The sequence below is a fragment of the Galeopterus variegatus genome, unplaced genomic scaffold, assembly GCF_000696425.1.
Source record: "Galeopterus variegatus unplaced genomic scaffold, G_variegatus-3.0.2 Scaffold1050, whole genome shotgun sequence".
Classification (NCBI taxonomy): Eukaryota; Metazoa; Chordata; class Mammalia; order Dermoptera; family Cynocephalidae; genus Galeopterus; species Galeopterus variegatus.
The window spans coordinates 274,412-293,893 of NW_007727161.1; the positions used below are offsets into that span (position 1 = coordinate 274,412).

The 19,482-nt window shown below is 37.0% G+C and overlaps 1 protein-coding gene across 2 annotated transcripts in view; it reads right to left on the reverse strand.

Annotated features, from left to right (window-relative positions):
- The window catches only part of UBE2H (ubiquitin-conjugating enzyme E2H), a 116,125-nt gene that overhangs the window by 26,090 nt on the left and 70,553 nt on the right, over window positions 1-19,482 (reverse strand). For both annotated transcript variants that reach the window (XM_008574449.1, XM_008574448.1), the window contains exons 2-3: window positions 15,581-15,657; window positions 14,732-14,806 (exon numbers count right to left, since the gene is read on the reverse strand). In XM_008574449.1, the coding sequence (XP_008572671.1) occupies window positions 14,732-14,806; window positions 15,581-15,657 (152 nt within the window). The remainder of the gene's footprint in view (window positions 1-14,731; window positions 14,807-15,580; window positions 15,658-19,482) is intronic.

Consider the following 19,482-nt stretch of genomic DNA (forward strand, 5'->3'; position numbering starts at 1 on the left):
GTTTTATCTACTACTATTATCAAGAGTCTGTGCAATGATTGGATAACTGTGATGCAAAAAGAAAACTCTTGTGGCCAATATTAATTTTTCAATAAGGAAATTAAAGATGTTTCAACATCTCGATTTAAGAGGTATGTGGTTATGAACAGACTGTAATAAGCTGGTGGAAACTTTCATGTCTTAAGAGGAGAAAAAGCAGGGTAAAAAATTCTACATAACCCTAGAAAAATACTAACACACATGTCCAAGATGACCCATGAGGATATTCATAGCAGCATTGTTTATAAAAGCCAAGACACAAATTCAACCCTATAAACAAGACTGGAGAAATTATAGTACATCCACATACTGGGAGTCCCATATAGCCAAAGGTAGTGAACTAGATCAATATGTATCAACTTGGATAGATCTAAAGCTGAGTTTAAAAAAAAAAAAAAAAGTTGCAGAATATATTTATAGCATAATACCATTTAAATAAACTAAAACAGAGCAATACTACTTATCCTCCATGGTAAAAGGTATAGACAAATTACTGGACCAAACCAAACTTGCAAAAGTAATTATTTCAGTTAGGGTACAGGCCCAGCTCACATGGTGGTAATAGGGAACAGAACAGGAAATGGTTAAAAATGACTTTATCCAATACCATAGTCCTTCTAAAAAGAGACAAAATGCTTGCATATTATTTGCTTTTTTAAAAAGTGTACACACAGATAAGAAACTGGAAGCAAATACATACGAATGCTAATAGTGCTGAATTCTTAATGTTGGGAATGTTTTCTCCACGGTACTTTTCAAATGCCACCACCCCCGCCCCCATACCAGAACAGGATCACAGCAATGGAAGAAGGCTAGAAGGAAACAAGTGTCAATGGTAGTCATCTCCAAGAGACTCCCCCCTTATTTCTATCTCTATCTTCTGACACTTCCAAATTTCTACAATGTGTAGTTTTAATAGTTCAAAAAAAACCTTTCATATAAAAAGTTAAATAGTATCAAACACTCTAAAGTAGACTCAATGATTTTCAAGAGACTCCCCCCTTATTTCTATCTCTATCTTCTAACACTTCCAAATTTCTACAATGTGTAGTTTTAATAGTTCAAAAAAAAACCTTTCATATAAAAAGTTAAATAGTATCAAACACTCTAAAGTAGACTCAATGATATATACATAGGTTAACTAGTGCTGAACCCTTTTAAGGAAAAAGGTCGGTAAAACCAACTATTTTATTTGAGATCTCATATCTTAAACTCTTGTTTAAATAATACAAATTCATTACAAATAAAAAAATCAGAAGATCCTCTGGTCTTAAGGTGTGTACTCCTCAAGCTCAGTTACATATAGAAATAATGCCGCTATCACAACTGCAAGGAAAGTTTCTCATGAATGGGAAACAATGTCGAGCCACAATGTGGTTTAATTCAAGAGAATGGTTCTACTGAGTGAAAAGTATTTTGCTTGAAGCTACTATTAAGAATTCAGAATGTGTTCTCGATACTTAAAATCCTGCCTCTGCTAGGACTTTAAAAATTAACACCCAGTGGAGCAACGTCTACGGCAAAAAGTTCCCAGTGCTGGCTACAGATGAGAATCACCTGGAGAGCTCTTGCGAAAACAAAGTGCCACGTTAGCAGGTAGCCAATGTTACAGAGAAAAACACATCAAAGGAGAGAAACAGAAAGGCTGGCTGGGGGCTGCAATTTTAAGTAAGGATGGCCAGGGAGGAGCTTCCTGAGAAGCTTGCTTACTTTGAAAGTGGTGAGGGAGGAGCCATTCGGTACCCAGGGGAAGAGTATCTCCGCAGCATGAACAGCCAAGTGCAAAATGCACCAGGAGTCTGCTTGATACGTTTGAAGAACAGCAAAGACACTAGTGAAACTGAAGTGGAGTAAGTGAGGGGCAGAAGACTAAAAGTGGGATCAGGGAGGTGAACAGCATTTGGTTCTCTTTTAAGGATGCTGGATTTCATTCCAAGGAAGATGGGAAGACATTGAGACTAGTGCCCGAATAGTGATATATTCACATCCTTCTTTAAGTTTTTTTGTTTGTTTTAACAAATGGCTCATCTTCTAAAAAAGACTAGCTGAGGAACAGCTCCATCAGCTCACACATCTCCGTGCTGGAGAAAGAAAGATGCAGAATGGTAGATCTCAAGCAAAATGGAATGGAAATCCTACAGTGGAATTAAACTTCAACAATTTGATGCCACCATGCACCATAAAGGAATACGTCAAAAAAACAGCTACAGTGAAAAAGCTTTAAATGTTTATCAAAACTGTCTCTGAAAGATTAAGGTGCCTCTCTCCATTGTACATGGACTGGAGAGTACATTTGGAATCAATATAGTTCCTACACTGTTTTCAATTAAACCTAGCTTTGACTTGGTTGAGTCTAGGAGTACATAATGAAGAGGGCCAAAAAGGACTTGGTAAACATATGCTTTAGTAATAAATGGGTTGGAGCCCAATCCCCAGTGTTCCTGCTAGGAGTAAAACACCATCTGACCTCTGGGACAGAGGGCAGAATCAGACAGCTAAGAGTAAAGTACTAAACAGGGACATGGGTTCTAACTGCAACACTAATATCAAATGCAGGCCTTGGGCAAGTCACTTCACTTCTGTGAGTCTGTTTCTTTACCTACAAAGAGAAATAGCTGGCCTATATGATCTTCAAAATGTCCACTCTTATTCTGTTTCTAAAGATCCTATCAGCTCTAAATATCTAGAATTTAACAACAATGGCCAGAGATCTGAGAATATAGGACTTAATGGGAAATGTCCAATAGTTAAATCCTTAAAGGAAATTAATTCTGTAAGGCAGTATTTGTAGGTGCAGAAGTATTCTGGAGAAAACAAACCAAGATGCTAAAATGCCATAAGAGCCACAGAATCTGCCAACTATTCTAAAGTAGGCAGAAACAGAATTTATAAACTTACCTTTGAGGAATGAGCATGGCAAGACCAACTCTACCAAAAAATACTTTCTAAAAGATTAAAATGATTTCTATACCAAGCTTATTTAATTGTTAGAAAAATATCCAAAGCAAATAATGGAAAGGAGCACATCTCCTTTACATTTATCCTTGGACAAGCTATGCGCAGAGTTTCTGGCAAAGCCATTTACATTCTGGATAATGATGCCAACAATGGAAATTTCAGACAAGGAGGGGAGGAGACTGAGAAAGAACAGGCCAGGAATTCAGAGCAGGAACGTTCTCAGGACTAAACGTGTTGGCCCTGGCACGTTCTCGTTCCTTTTGGCAATGCTATCACCACCCTAATGAATATGTCTGCAACAAGAGAATTTTCCCAGCACTTGTTTCCATTCGACCAGGAACTATTTTGAAGATATTTTAAGAAAACACATTTTGAAAACTGCTTTTATGGAAACATGATAAGTGGAAGCAGCAAGTCATTTTTAATCTATATGATTTAAGATTTTATTCACTATCAAAACATTTTCTAATGATGTATTTCAGTGATTTGACCAGATAAAACTCAGAACTCCAGTGTTTAATCTTTTGGACAATTATTTTATGTCACAGCTCTAGCATTTGTTTTAAAAAAGGGGGGTGGGGCAGACAATAAGAATAAATGCCTAGCTAAAAAACAAACAAACAAACAAACAAAAACCTCACTACCTCTATCCTGTATTTTTAGCAGAGGGGAATCAGGTGCTTTATTCTGGAGGAGGTATCTAAATCATGCTTAGTTGATGCAAAACTACGTATCTTAAAAAATAAAAAGCACAGATTATTACACAGAAAAATATGCCTTGCCTTTGTGCTTGTTCCACTCCACTACTCAATTGCTCTAGAATAAAAAATCTCTTGACCCACCCAGAGGCTAACAGGCAAGAGAAGGAAAATACCATCAAGCCGAGTCATGCTGAAAACTGGTTTTTATTTCAGCCTGATTCTGTGTCCACCCCAGGAAGGGATGTGCACAAAGTTGTATACACTTTTGAGTAACTTCTGATACTGGGGTCAATATGCAAATAAAAGAGGCAAAAATTCATCTTATTTCACCTTTGTTTCCTTTATTTGGGAGGATATTAATGATCAAATTTGTGGATAGATGAAATATCCTGGGCCAATCATGCACCCAGAAATTTCACTCAGAATTATCTTGAAATGAGGGGTTAAATAAATGACACATGAAACAAGGTTAATCCACCTTAAGGTGAATGGGTAAAAAGCACCAAAGGCAATAAAGGCAGCCATATTCCTGAGATAAATGACCTGGACTGAGACGGTTGAGACAGCTGTGGCTGATGCAATTTAATTATAAGCTTATGAATTCCTGGGAGAAAACAGTAAGTGAATACATTAAGTCATTCTGATATTCTATCTTCAGGACAAATGCCCAAATAAAGTAGACTATTCACAACCAAATTAATTCTATTTTTTTAAGTAGGTATAATTGTTTAAAATATATGTATTAAAGACCAAATCTTATCTTCCCTTACAGTATTTCAGATAATAAATTTTTTAAGAGTAATAACTTAGAATTCTGCTCCTAGCATGCAGGAGGTAACCAGAGTTGGGGTGTTCCAATTGAACAGGGGGTGGGGATGCTGGCAGCTTCCCTAGAGACAGCTGTATGCCAGCTGTGTGCATCAGTGCACAATCTGACAGATTTTCATCTTACCTCAGACAGCCAGGCCCAGCCCGTGGCAGCCTGCGCCCAGGCAGAAGTCTCTTCAGAGAGCTGAGCCTTTCCTATTCAGGAGAGATGGACCTGGGCCGGTCTCTTCTCAGGTGAGGAACCAAGCAAGGAGCTCACTCTCAATGCCCTGTATCATGGGAACTTCTGAACTGATCCTGTGTGTGTTCAGGAGATCTAAACTCAATAAGGGGTCCTCTTTTCTGTTTCTTCCTTTCTGATAATATGGAGTCTGAGGAATGGGCTGGATGGATAAGAAAAGTTCATTTATAACTAAGAAAAGGTGAAGTGTTATCCTTCAACAGCATAATCCTTCTACCAATCTAGTGGATTACCAAAACCTTCAATGTACTGTCTTATAGTTTCATTTTTTTTCCTTTTTGTCTTTTTTACTGACCAGTAACGGGATCGCAACCCTCGGTGTTGTGCCCGCACTGCACTCAGCCAGTGAGCGGGAACCGGTCTCCACATGGGATCCGAACCCTCCGCGGGAGCGCTGCCGCGCTCCCAAGCGGCACACTCTCCAGTGTGCCACCGGGCCGGCCCTTATAGTTTCATTTTTGAAAGGCTGTAACATCTTTCTTGTCTCCATAGTTTATCTTTCAGTCTCCTGGTCATTCATATAACTACACTGCTGGAATCAGGCAGTATTTACTTTCACAGTCATAGGCAGTACAGTATAGAATGCAATGAACTTGAAATCATGAGACCCAACTTCAAGTCTCTATCACTCTTTAAACAAAGTCATGGTTAAAAGATCAGACTCCAGTCAGACTGCATAAGTTCCACTGTGTGGCCCTTCACCATGTTACTTAATCTCTTTGCCTTTCTGTTCTCTTATTCCTAAAACTAGATTAAATAATGATATCTACACACGATAGGACTGTCATGAAGATTAAATTAACATATGTAAAGCATCTGAATAGTAACTGGCACACAGTAAGCATTCACTAATGTTAGTATTAGCTTAATGAGTTTAGGTAAGTAATTTCATTTCACTTTCTTCATCCTAAAAATATCTGCCCTACACATCCATCTCTTAATCCTTTAGGAATTGTCAAGAACAGAGAATATTTTGATTTAGAGGTATTACATTTCCTATAATCCTAGCACACTAAAGATGGAAAATACGGTTCCTCTAATATTTCTATCAAAAAGACTGTTCTGACTGCATTTGGTACAGTAAAAAGCAAAAAACAACCCACTAGATGTGGGCTTACTGCAACTAGTTAGTAGTGATATATCTCAGCCTCATTTTCTCCATCCTTAAAATGAGGCAACTGGATGATATGATCTCTAAAGTTCCTTCTAATATGGTTTCACAAACACCAAGAATATAAGCAAATCTTAAACTGTGTGCACAAATTTTTCAAAGGGAACTAAGACATTACTCTTTTTTTTTAAATAGAATTTCAGTTTAACTAAAGAAAAGGAAGCCAAGAATACATGTTTTCATTATGATATCAACTCCTAAAGGGAAAAAAATAAATTTAATGCCAAAAAGATGTCAGAATAACCAGCTCAAAAGCTAGAGGTCACCCACTATAAAGTAGAAGCTAACCTAGGAAGCAAGTTAGACGGAATTTTTATATAGCAAATAGAAAGCTTATATACTAATGATCAAAGGCAGAGTTAAAACTGGCATAAGTCAACTCCAAGAAGAAAATGGGGTTCTCTGAAAGTAATAAACATATGCAAAGGTGAGGTTACCCTTAGAGGTGTCAGCCTGGCAGACGGGGGGAGGGGAGGAAGGAAAGCTAATGTACCATTTTTACTCTGGTTAATAGCAAGACGAAGTTGAATGAATTTAGATGTTACAGGGCTTGCAGATTAGAGTTCAGTTGGTTAGAGCGTGGTGTTAGTAACAACAAGGTCAAGGGTTCAGATCCCCATACTGGCTAGCTGCCAAAACAAACAAAAAAGATATTACAGACAGCTAGCAGCAGGTTTTCATATTAATAGGGCCAATTTGACCACTGGCTTCTTCCCTCACTGAGAACTTTAGCACTTGACTCCCAACTCTCTCTCTACCCCAACTCCTGTTATTTTTAGACATGACCACACTATTGACACCCTGGCCTCTCAGTTTCTCTTCAATGACCTTTCTTCTATTCCATTCCACTTCACACTTCCCAGGACATACCTTGAACTTTTGTCATCCCAACAAACAGCTTCACCTCTGAAATCACTAATTCAGACACCCCATCTCCTATCACAGTCTCCTATCCTTGCCAAAGAGCTTCCCACACCCATGAACAATCCTTTCACCTATGAACTCTAATCCATTGATCCATTTTCTTCCTACCTGTCAGCCCCCTTATCTTCACCCTCTTCTTACTCAAGATTTAAGTACCATCATCATCATCCGTCTAGTAATCCTCTGCAGATACCTTGCCCTCTCCTTCAAAATGTCCATCCAGCAAATCTGTAACTGTAAGAAACCAATCATTCACATTTGCCATATACTTGGACTTGAGGGCGCCACTAAGTAGGCATTCATTCCACTCACTCACTCACTCACTCACTCAGATATTCTTCTATGGAACAGGCAATGTATTGAGCCCTGGGTATTTGCTGGGGGGTGGGGGTGGGGGATGGGGAGGTGGTGGTGAGAAAAACAGACCCAGGGACTGCCTTATGGACTTTTTACATCTACCCAGCTGGCAGGGAGGAGAGACATAAGTAAACAATTACATACCAACTTACCAAAATACGCTCAATCACCTTTTGTGGACTCAGCATCACCTATCACCTTCCCCTCTCCTTCTCCAGCAGCTTGCTCCCCCATTCTCCAATGACTCTTACATTTTATCATTATCCTGAAAATCTCCCATTTCCTTTTCCTCCCTTTGCTCCCCCATCCCTCCTCTCCAGTTCTCACTTTCTTTAAGAAGACGGGAGCCAATGGGCAGAATCCCTCATTTTCCATGACCATTTCTACAGTCCTCCCTGCACACATACTCATTTCTCCTGCTCAGTGGCTCACTCACACGCCAGCCCTGTGTTCTCATCTTGCCCTATCCTTCCTTTTCAAAGGCATCACCCCTGCAATTCTTGTCCTGACCCCAGAAGCACCAAGCTGTCCCTCTTTTCTAGACAACTCCCTACAATAAGCATTGAAAAATCCTTCAGAATTTCCTACTTAAAAAAATGAACAAAATCTTCCCTTATATACCTTTAGGTACCACCCCCACTTTGGATAATTTCCTTAAGATAATCAAGATTCTTCACAGCAACACATACCTAGGCCAGAGTTTCTCGGCCTCGGCACCGTGGTCCAAACCACCACTATCTCTTGCTTACGACAGCTTTTATAACTTTTCTTCTACCTTTCACCCTCCCTTTTCCCACAGCAGTAGAGTGATCATTTAAAAACCAAAATCAGACCTTACACTCCCCTACTTAAAACCTTTCAATGATCTTTCCATTACATTTAAAATGAAATTCAAGCCTTCAGCTTGGCCTACAGAGCCCTCTGTGACCTCACCCTATATCATCTTTTTACTCTGTCTCACTGGCCTAGGTCCTTTGTACTCACAATTTCTTCAGCCTGGAATGCTCTTGCCCCCTTATCTTGGAGGATTCAGGGCTGGCTTCTTTTTTAAAGTTTTAAATTTAAGCCTTAGCTTCAATTTACTTTGTCAGAGAGGCCCTTCCTGAATATCCAATCCAAGGTAGCTATTTTTTTTTACATCAATTTTCTGCATAAAGCTATCAGATATTTCAAATTTTGCTCTATCTTCTCCCCCCAAAAGAATGTGTTAAGAGAGCAATTTGTTCACTTCTGTATCCCTAGCAACTAGAACAACGCCTGGCACACAGGAGGTATCCAATAAATTTATGGAACTTATTAGAAGAAATGATGTAGGATGTATCCAAAGCCTCAGATGCCAGACAATTTTTAAAAAATATATCCTGAAAATTTTCATTTTCAGAACACCAGTAAAAAGACAGCATTTAACAACAGCTTATGTTCTCAAAGCTTTATCTCAATAAATTTTTACAAAACCTTCCTATTAGAACTTTGCTTCTCTCTACTGGAACTTAAAAGATACAGATAACTACATAGTAGCGATTATATAACTGAGACAGGAAAAAAACTCAAACTCGAGGTTGTTAGAGAAATATATGTGATCTTAATGGCATTTTGCTTGCTCAGCCCCATAATTCATTTTATTTGTGGAAATATAGGGTCCAAGTAGGCTTTTGTTGTATGACTAACCCAAAACCTCTCATGAATAACACACTCCATTCTACTCCAAATACCAGCCCACCCTGACTAAACACTGCTCACTTAAGTTACTCATACTAGTTCCTGAGGGAGTAATGTAATTGTAGAATATTTCCATCTAGCAAGACACAAAATAAAATGCTAAGTATTCTAAGTTCTATAGTTAGTTTAGTTATCCCATATTATAAAATTCCACTCCAAAAATAGTGTGAGGTAATCTCTGGCCACAGTGAAATAAAAAAATTTATAATGCCAGAAGAGTCTGCTATTCTGACAACGAAAAAGATTAAATCATTTCCCTCAAATATTGGCATGAATAGAAAAGGGGATTTTCAAGTTATCTAGTCTAGTGGAACAAGACAACCTGAACTATCCTATTTAAGATGATAGTCTGACCTAATTTTAAAGGCCATTCATTAGTATAGGTCAATACAGTATTTTAACTATTGTTATTTTGCCCATGACTTTTTCATTTTGTCTCCATTTACTCAAATGGGTTTGGCTAGCTTTTGCTATATGCCATGGGCATCAAATTCCATTGCAGCACGAGCTTACTGATTTTTCCATTCTATCGACATTTAGCAAACCATTAAGCAGTCTCTCCAGAATCCTGTTCTCAACTAACCATTTCTCTCACATACTCAGCTATGGTATCAACAAATTGTAATACAGACGTGGTGGTGCATACAGCTTACTCCTAGGAGAGGGCCCTTCTCACTGAGAATATGTAGATACAGATGGTAGCATTTTAAAAGTTAGTTTCTAGACTTGTTAGCTGGATCTTACAACATAGTTTTCTGATTTTTAAAAAAAGTATAAATGGTGACAGGGTTCCCAGGCTGATCTTAAGGTGACTTACAAAAGATTCTGAAATACTTGATAGTTCTATCCAAAATTAGTAGAACATAATTCTATTAATATACTAGCCAATAATCATTTAAATATAAAATAAAATAATGACTTAATTTTATCTTAATGCTAGTGTTTAAGTAAAGTAGGTATGTACTGTTGATCCTGAAGGGGACTCCATGGTATTTTCAAGACCTTCAGAGGCTGAAAGCCCTGAAGCTAATATTTTATATCCCTATTTTATTAGAAGAATAAAGCGGAAGAATCAGACAGAAAAGAAAATGAGAACTGCTTAAGGTCCAAGAGAAGTGAAAAGAGGGGAAGAATGTAAAGGTGTAAAAACAGTATCTGAGATGGAATAAACTAAACTACAAGCAGAAAGACAAAGGAAAGAAAACAGTATGCACACTTACATGCACGCATAATTAAAATTTAAAAGAAAAAATGGCCAGCCCGGTGGCATCAAAAAGTTGATGAAATCCAAGGTGAAAGTTTCAGATCCCAGTACCAGCCAGCACCCCCCTGCCCCAACAAGTTCATGGAAAAATAGAATTAAAAGATAATACAAATCTTTCCACAAACTTTTTGAAGTGTCCTCATACTCGTAGATTGGCTATATCATAATTCATTTACCAACACTGTTTAATCTGCCTGTTTCATAAATCATATATGGGTTAGACATAAAACCATTTTGTATCCTATGCTTATTGGTTACTTTTTATTTTTATAAAAAATTGCTCCGTATTATCCTCTTTTTTTTATATGAGATCACTCATTTTATTCCACCTACCCCCAGTAACTCCAAGTCTGTGTTTTCTTTGACTGGTGAAAGCCTTCTCCTAACTGCTGAGCACACATGTAATGGCTAAAAACTGTGAACCTGGAGAAGTATGGAATATGGCAGGCTCTGTAGCAACTTCTTTTCATAAAACAAAATCTTCACAAATTGGGGATTACTTGGGGTTCTGCATGAGCATTTCAAAATTCATTATGTACACCTTCACATCTCCGAAGTTTTGTAAAGACTATTTTCAACATACAAAACACAATTCTTGTTAAAGCCTATCTCCTCATACATTCTCTTCTAAACTGAGGCACTGACTCACACCTCTCCTAAAAAACGATGGAATGGTGCCACTAAAACATGTATACTATTTTATTTATGTTCATCTTCTCTCCTAACTAGCCTTACACAGCCTTCCTAATGTCCATCAGGATGCCATAACCCTAAGTCTTAATACTTTGGTCAATTTCAAACATGCAGAGTTCACTGAATTCTAGTACTTCATTTTCTAGGAGAGAAGACAATGGTTGAGTATAACTCCCATGGTCAAGGAGCACCAGGGCGAGAACTTCTCTTTCCTGATAACCAGTCGACTGATCAATCACACTCTCCTAATTCTACATAGTCAGTGACACCCAGCAGCATTGCTAAGCACTCTAGGAAATGTTTCTGAATGAAAAAGATAAAAATAAGTCTGAGTTTTCAAATAAATCAGAACTTAGACATTCAAATATGATCATTTCAAAGCAATCTCTCTGGAACACTATGCAAATATTTCAATGATGTTACAGTTGATTAAAGGGTTTTATCATTTCTCTTTGAAAGCGCCCAGAAGACCAGTTTTATACCCCAATTGATATTACTCAGTTTTTCCAGTCATCTTATTTTCTGGGCTTTTAAATGACCTTTAGCCATTCCAAAAATTCATATCCAGCTTCAAAACACTGAGACTTGCCATCACTTATGATATTCAAAGAGAATGTAAAATTCCAAAAGATGAGCTCAAAGTGTCTGAAACGATGATGGCATCATTAAGAGTAAGTTCATAATCTCCCAAGGTGTCTATTTATATTCTTTTTCTTTCAAAAGAGGATTTAGGGTAGCTATGTCATTATTTTGAAAAAATGTCCACTCATTTATAGATTTAAACTGTTTTTAAAAGGACATCTCATGCAATCACGTAACTACTGAAAACTCTCTAAAACTATATTTGGAGAATGTCCCAAGGATGAGCATGTCAAATTATATCAAACATATATTTAAATATGCATAGAGAAATGTTTTAAAGAACATACACTAGAATGTACATAAGAATACCCATTAAGGGATAGGATGGTAAGACATCTTAATTTTTCTTTATTTTTGCTCACCTGGACTTTCTTACATTCCTCCAATGGATATGGATCATTTATACAATTATACATTTTTACAATTAAAATATATACACACATAAAACCAAAAACAAAAATGTACATATACACATATACAAGGGGTCTTCAAAAAGTTCATGGAAAGATTCTTTATATTATCTTTTAATTAAAATTTTCTACGAACCTTTTGAAGTACTGTCATATCTATGTATACTTTAAAATTCCAAGATCTAAGCATTAAAGATTTTTAATCTAAATTTGCACAGCTTAATATTTAAAAGCTCAAAATTTGGCTCAGGAAGAATGGTACTCCTGCCCAGATACAACAAGAACAAGGTTGCCCTTCTGTATAATTTTACAACTATATATTCAATTCAAGGAAACCTTCCCTTTTCTAAGTGAGCCACTACCTCTCAAAACGCTTAAAGCACATCTCAACAGTAATTACACTGTTGATGACCTGAAAATGGGTCACCCCACAGAACTGATTAAAACTCTCTTATGCAATCTTCCTTTGGAGGAAACAAGGACAGCTTGTACAAATATTTCAACTAGATCTGCTTCCCTAAGAGAAGATGATGATACACATTTGTAGGCATTACCAAGTTCTGAATGCACACAGAAAGGCAAAGGAAAAATTATGAAGAAGTTAAATTAGCCTAGTCATTTGTCCCAACCTTTTATATTACATCATTAAGAAATTACACAGGTTTCTTTATGTCACATGTTAATAAATAAGCAATGTCTAAAGTTTAGATATTTTTACTTAGAAAGTTATAATATTTTATCATAACTTTCAATCATATCATAACATATTTTTATCGTAACATATCAATCATATTACCTGGAATAATGTTAAGGCAAGGTTTGAGAAATCACTACGTTTCTACAGGAAAATGTAATTGCATTTTTATAGGTCCACTATCAATGAGCTCTATTGTTTCTTTTACTGATTAGGGATATGAGGTGGCAAAACTGACTTAGATTGCCAACTTTCAGTCTAAGTAAATAGGTTATTTATCAAATACATTTGAATGAATTTATATGTTTTGGACATTCTGTGAAGGCTTTAAGATCAAACCAACTCAAGTACATAAAACTTTAAAATGGCTGAACAGAAAGAAACACACTAAAGAGAGAAATGAAGTGGGGATGGGGAACCACAGAATGACAGAAAAGTTCTCTTAATGAGTAAGACTGAGCTAGGGAAACAGCTACTGCCCTCAACTATACAGGTCAGATGTGCTTTTCACAGCTCCCACCACCCTTAACTCTAAAACTTAGAGGCCCTTGTAGCAATGAGGAAATTTCTAATTCAATTATCCATAAAGAATCTTCTTGATTACTGGGCTTAGAAAGCTCACCTAAAGGACCTCAAGGAAATTACCAGTTCATTCTTCAAATGAGCACTAATAGTTTCCCAGCCTGACAAGGAATTATAGAGTATTTTTATAGCATAAAACTCTAAAGCATGTAGAGTGGCTAGATACTGGGGGAGAGGTTGGTGCTTTTGATTGGGACTTAATCTGGGACTATCCTAACTTTTCTACTTACCCTATGTAGAAATGCGGGAGCCTGGAATCCAAGCATAAAGCTTAGAATGTTTTGTCCACCTCTTTTTAAAAACCCTTTTTGTTGGGGATGGGGGTGGAGTGCGGGGTGATCTAAACTCCAAAAGATCTGGCAGTTCTTAAAGACAACCCGCAGCAGTAGAAAGATGTTTGAACTCTGGTAATTTCAAACATGAAGCTTTGTCAGACCAGAGAATACTCAATATATTCCAATTTTATTGTACTTACTTAAAATTCGTTAATATTTTATAACATTTTAAAATCATATACATATTGAAGTAAAAAAAAAAGTTGGATTAAGTTAACCAAAATATCTAAATTGTCACTGAGTGTCTCAATGGGGTGACAGGTTAATAACAGCACCAATTCCTTAGGCAGAAGGAAGATGAAGGTGTACAACCTCACTGAGTTTCTATTCTTTCTTCCACTGTTTTAGAGGGCTAAAAATCGGAGGTAGGGAGAATGGAAAGGTGTTATTTCATCGTGAGGTACTCAGAATTAGAGTGAACAAAAGTGAAGTAGGACCTATAGAGGACATTTAAGTGCCAGAACTAGAATAGATACTTCATCTACATAACATTCATTCCAACAATCTGGAATTCAAAATGAGATTTAAAATATGTTTATTGGGCCGGCCTGTGGCTCACTCGGTAGAGTGTGGTGCTGATAACACCAAGGCCATGGGTTCGGATCCCATATAGGGATGGCCGGTTCGCTCACTGGGTGAGCGTGGTGCTGACAACACCAAGTCGAGGGTTAAGATCCCCTTACCGGTCATCTTTAAAAAAAAATATATATATATATGTTTATTATTTTACTGTTAACAGCCCGAATGGACAGTGGCCCTTAAAGCTGTTGGTTTAATCTGACACTGAAAGACAAAAATCTAGAGTATATGTTTATTATTTTACTGTTAACAGCCCAAATGGACAGTGGCCCTTAAAGCTGTTGGTTTAATCTGACACTGAAAGACAAAAATCTAGAGTAATGGTTATCTACTAATAAACTAAACTACAAGCAGACAAAACTAAACTACTCTAGACAAAAATCTAGAGTAATGGTCATTATAATCATGTGAAGGATATTAAATACCTTCTACCACACTATGAAAGTCTCCCAAAAGTCACTAATTAATCAAAGCCAAAACAGGAAAAACTCAGTTAAGTAACCATTTCTGGAATTAATTATCCTCCACAAAATGTAGGATTTTTTTTCTTAGATTTCAAAACTCTCTAAGGAAAGAAACCAAGTAATCACATACCTATAGACGGAGATTTGAAAGGGTATTTATCAGGAAGATCCACTCTAACTTTCCACACTCCGCCTTCATACGGTGCTAAAATACAAGGGAAAATGTTAAACATTAGTACTGTGTCTCCAAATTAGAAAATAAATCTGAGTGTAAGTTAAACATTAAACCCTAATCTCTTCTGAAAACCTTTCAAACTAATTCCACCAAGAGTCAGGGACCTATTACAACCAGTAGGTACCCTATGTTCAGACTAAGATACTTTTCCTTAAAAGATCCAGAGTTAGAAAATGAGCAAAGATTCATTCTCTCTGCCAAATTTACTTGATTTTTTAAAGTATCAAACACTATTCAATTATTTGGTAAGTAAAGCCATGCTACCTTCCCTCCTATCTCAACCAACCCCATGCCTCCCCACCCAAAAGACAAAAACAAAATAAAAAATATTTCCCAGAAACCATCCATAGCAAAACCCAGAATTCAAACACACATCTAATATTGTCACATAGAGATGAAAGACAAAAGCATATAAAGTAATTATGATAACAGAAAGATTTCCTCTGCCTCTAGAGTTCAATTAAACCTACTTTTCAAAAACTATACATGCCACCATGTCTTTTTTTTTTTTGACCAGTAAGGGGATCGCAACCCTTGGCTCGGGGTTGTCTGCACCGCGCTCAACCAGTGAGTGCACCGGCCATCCCTATAAAGGATCCGAACCTGCGGCCTCGGTGCTACCAGCGCCGGACTCTCCCGAGTGAGCCACGGGGCTGGCCCACCACCATGTCTTTGATAATCTGTCTATTAAAAAACAGAGTAAAAGAATGTAATAGAAGAACACATACCAACACAAGTACTTACTTCCTTGTGGTCCATAAAACTTCACTACAAATTCATTGAGTCCTCCAAGGATCGTAACTTCATGCTTACTCTCAATGCTATAGTGGAAGGTAAAGGAAATTACACAGGCTTTCTATTGCCTGAGGAACTACTGATGACATCCCCAAGATATGTCCTTTAAAGTGTTACCAAAATCTGATTTGAAACATACATAATAATTCTGGTATTTCAGAAGGCAATATATACTCTTGTGAGAAGAATATGCATTAGCTCTGAATTCAGAGAGACTACTGTTCAGATCCCAGGACAGCCATTTACTGGGTTTGTGGGCCTAGACAAAATAAGTAAATTCACTCCCTCCATCTTTGTTTACTCTGCACCACTTCATAGGATTTCTGTGGGGATTAAATGGTATAAATATGCAAAATGTATAAGACTGAATTTTGCCTATATGTAAATGAAAAATGGGCACTTAGTTTTAGGTTTTTTTTTTTTTTTTGTCTTTTGTCTTTTTCCGTGTCCGGCAACGGATTGCAACCCTCAGTGTTGCCCCCGTACCGGACCGGGGACCGGCAACGGGATCGCAACCCTCGGTGTTGCTCCCGCGCCTCGCTCAGCCAGTGAGCAGGAACCGGTCTGTATGTGGGATCCGAACCCTCGGGCGGGAGCGCCGCCGCGCTTCCCAAGCGGCGCACTATCCAGTGCGCCACCGGGCCGGCCCTTAGTTTTAGTTTTTGTCCCTCTCTGTACCCTCTCTTTCCCAACCTATCCCCAACGAACGTTTAACACAAATCTAGTATTCCCTTTAGTCAAATTCAAATACTCAGCAAAACACTAATTCTCCTAAAGTGGAAATACTGTGTTCCTAAAATTATGAATTTCCTAAGGAAAGTCCTAAAAATTTTCTCCTTGGCTTATGGAATAACCAAATAGTTAACGATACAACCTTGCCACAAGCAGTGCAAAGCAAAAGACCAGTCAAAAAAAAAAAAAATCTCATCTGTGGTATTTATTTTCACCTATTCTTTCCCTGCCTCCCAAAACTTGTGTCTAGGTTCTAGTATGTTCCAAGACTCTAATAACAGAGGGGTAACACTTCCGTGTTCTCTTTCTCAAAAATTTACTTGCCCCTGAGACTCTTGCCCCTTTAAGGCACTAAGATGCAATTATAGAAACCAAACTAATCCATATTAGTAGAAGAGGGGTCTACTGGTTTAAAATCTGTTCTGTGTCTTTGCTTTATGGTCTAACCCAATAATGACTCTACTGATAGGAATTTCATGTGGTAGAAGATTTGGGAAGCTCTCAAATCCCAGTGTAACCTTAACAAAGAAAACCAGATATGATACACTGGTCTCATCCTTCTCAATCATCAGTGCAATTTACATTTTAATTACATGTACTATTACACAAAAAAGAAAGAAACCAATGAAACTTTAAAATGATCTCTTAAAAAGAGGAAAAATGGTATTTTTAAAGGTTTGAAATTAAGTATTTGGCCTTCCATGCCTATGTCCTATAGGCCACAGAAGGAACTGCAAGAAGACAGGTGTATTTTTGGCAAGGTCCTTGCTCAAGAGCCTTGAATAGTATCCACAAGAGATATTTATATAAGATAATTCGGTCTAGGCTAATTTGATCTCTTTTTTTTTTTTTTGCTGCTGGTCAGTATAGGGATCCGAACTTGTGATCTTGACATTACTAGCACCAGATCTCATTCTTTTCTAAATAAAAACTAACAACTTAAGTAATAAGCACATTAAATGGATTCAAATAGTATCCACATAGGAAAATTGGCTTCATTTCTCACTTGGTCAAATGACACATGCATGCCTGCTCTGGGTGTACTAAATTCTTCCTGACCAAAGAGCCATCCTCTGACATCCTGCAAAATATTCCAAAATTAATGGTAATGTAATAAATAAAAGCACAGCATGTTTAAAGCAACCTGTGCCATTGAAAAAAGTCAAATTTAGTTATAATAAACAAAATTAAATACAAACAATAAAGCCCTCAAAGATAACAAACTTTAAAAAAAAAATCTTGGAGTAGAAAATGCTTTCCTAAGAACGACAGACAGAAACCACAAAGGAAAAGATTAGCAGACACACATGCACACATTTTAAATATCTATACTACACAAGACAAAGATAAAAGACAAACTAAGAAGAAAAAAATTAGAGCATATGACCAAAAAAAAAAAAATGTGGATTTTTAAAGTAAGGAGTTATTACAAAACAAAGCAATGAGGAAAAAAATACCCCAAAAAAATGTGGATTTTTAAAGTAAGGAGTTATTACAAAACAAAGCAATGAGGAAAAAAATACAAATATCCCAACAATGAAAAGCCCAGAACAGCCAAGTCAAGAAAAGACCATTGAAATGGGCAAAATTCAAAGTCAAAGGTTCAGATCCCCATGCAGGCCATCAACAAAAACAAACAAACAAAAAGGGCAGAATTAAGACATAAAAAGTTCAACTCATTTGAAGAAGTTTAAAAATGATATTTTTTCACTATAAATTGAAAAAGATGAAAGAGCTAGAAAAAACCTAGTGTTAATGGAGTACGAATCAGTACTTCTGAGGGCAAATCTAGCAGTATATTCTAAAACTTAAAATGAATTTACATTTTTACTCAAATATCACTTCTATGAAGTTATTTTTTAAAAACAGCCCAGACGCTGCTGGTTGGAGTGTGATATAGTTTTGACTACTTTGGAAAACTGTTGGCAGTATTAAACCTGCACATATATATATCCTTTGTCTGTCACTGCTCCTCCTTGGTATATGCCCAATATACACGTATAACTATGTTCTCCAAAACACATATTTAACAGTGTTCATAGTACTATTTGTAACATACAAAAATTAGAGACAACTCAAATGTTCATCAACAGCAAAAAGGATAAACTGTGGTACAGCCACCCAACAGAATATTACACAGCAATTAAAAAAAAAAAAAGAATGAATTGATATACATAAATATAAGAGTTTTACAGATATTACAGTGAGTGGAAGAACCCAGGCACAAAACAGCACAATGATTCCACTCACATACATTTCAAACAATAAATGGTGTTAGAAATTAGGATGGCCGTTACTCTAATGGGGACTGTGATAATTGAAAGCAGTATGAGGGGGGACTTCTGGGAAGCTGATTACACCTTTATTTATTGTTCCTTTATCACTTAGTACAAAAATAATTTGTACACTTTTTGTATACATATTATTCCTAAATAAAAAGGTTACTAAAATAAGTGTTTCTGACACATGCAAATATGTTTACTGGAATATCTGAAATTTAAAAAGTAAACAATCTAAATATTTATCAATAGGAAACATTACATGAATTATAAGCCACTTATATAGTAGGCCACTACTAATGTCTCCTAGTGCCCTCTCCTCAACCAGAGTTCCACCAATATATGTTCCCGCTCAACTTGGGGTATCCAAAAGAAGTCAACTGAATACAGTAGTACAGATAAAGATATTACAGCCATTAAACAAAACTAAAACTTGTAAGGATAATGAAAGAATGGAGTAGGGTAGAGGATTAAATGAGTTTAACAACAAAAATAGTCTTAAACTAATTTTATAATATAAAAACCCATAAAGCAGCATTCTCCATCAATCAGAATTAATTTGCTATGAATGACACTGATCTAAAGCAATTACTCTTAATAAATCATTTAAAATTATGAGTTATATTCACAGATGTCACTTCTGCAAAACTGAAGACATCTTTTTTTTTTTTGTCTTTTTTTTATCTTTTTCCGTGTCCAGCAACGGATCGCAACCCTCAGTGTTGCCCCCGTACCGGACCAGGGACCGGCAACGGGATTGCAACCCTCGGTGCTGCTCCCGCGCCTCGCTCAGCCAGTGAGCGGGAACCGGTCTGTACGTGGGATCCGAACCCTCGGGCG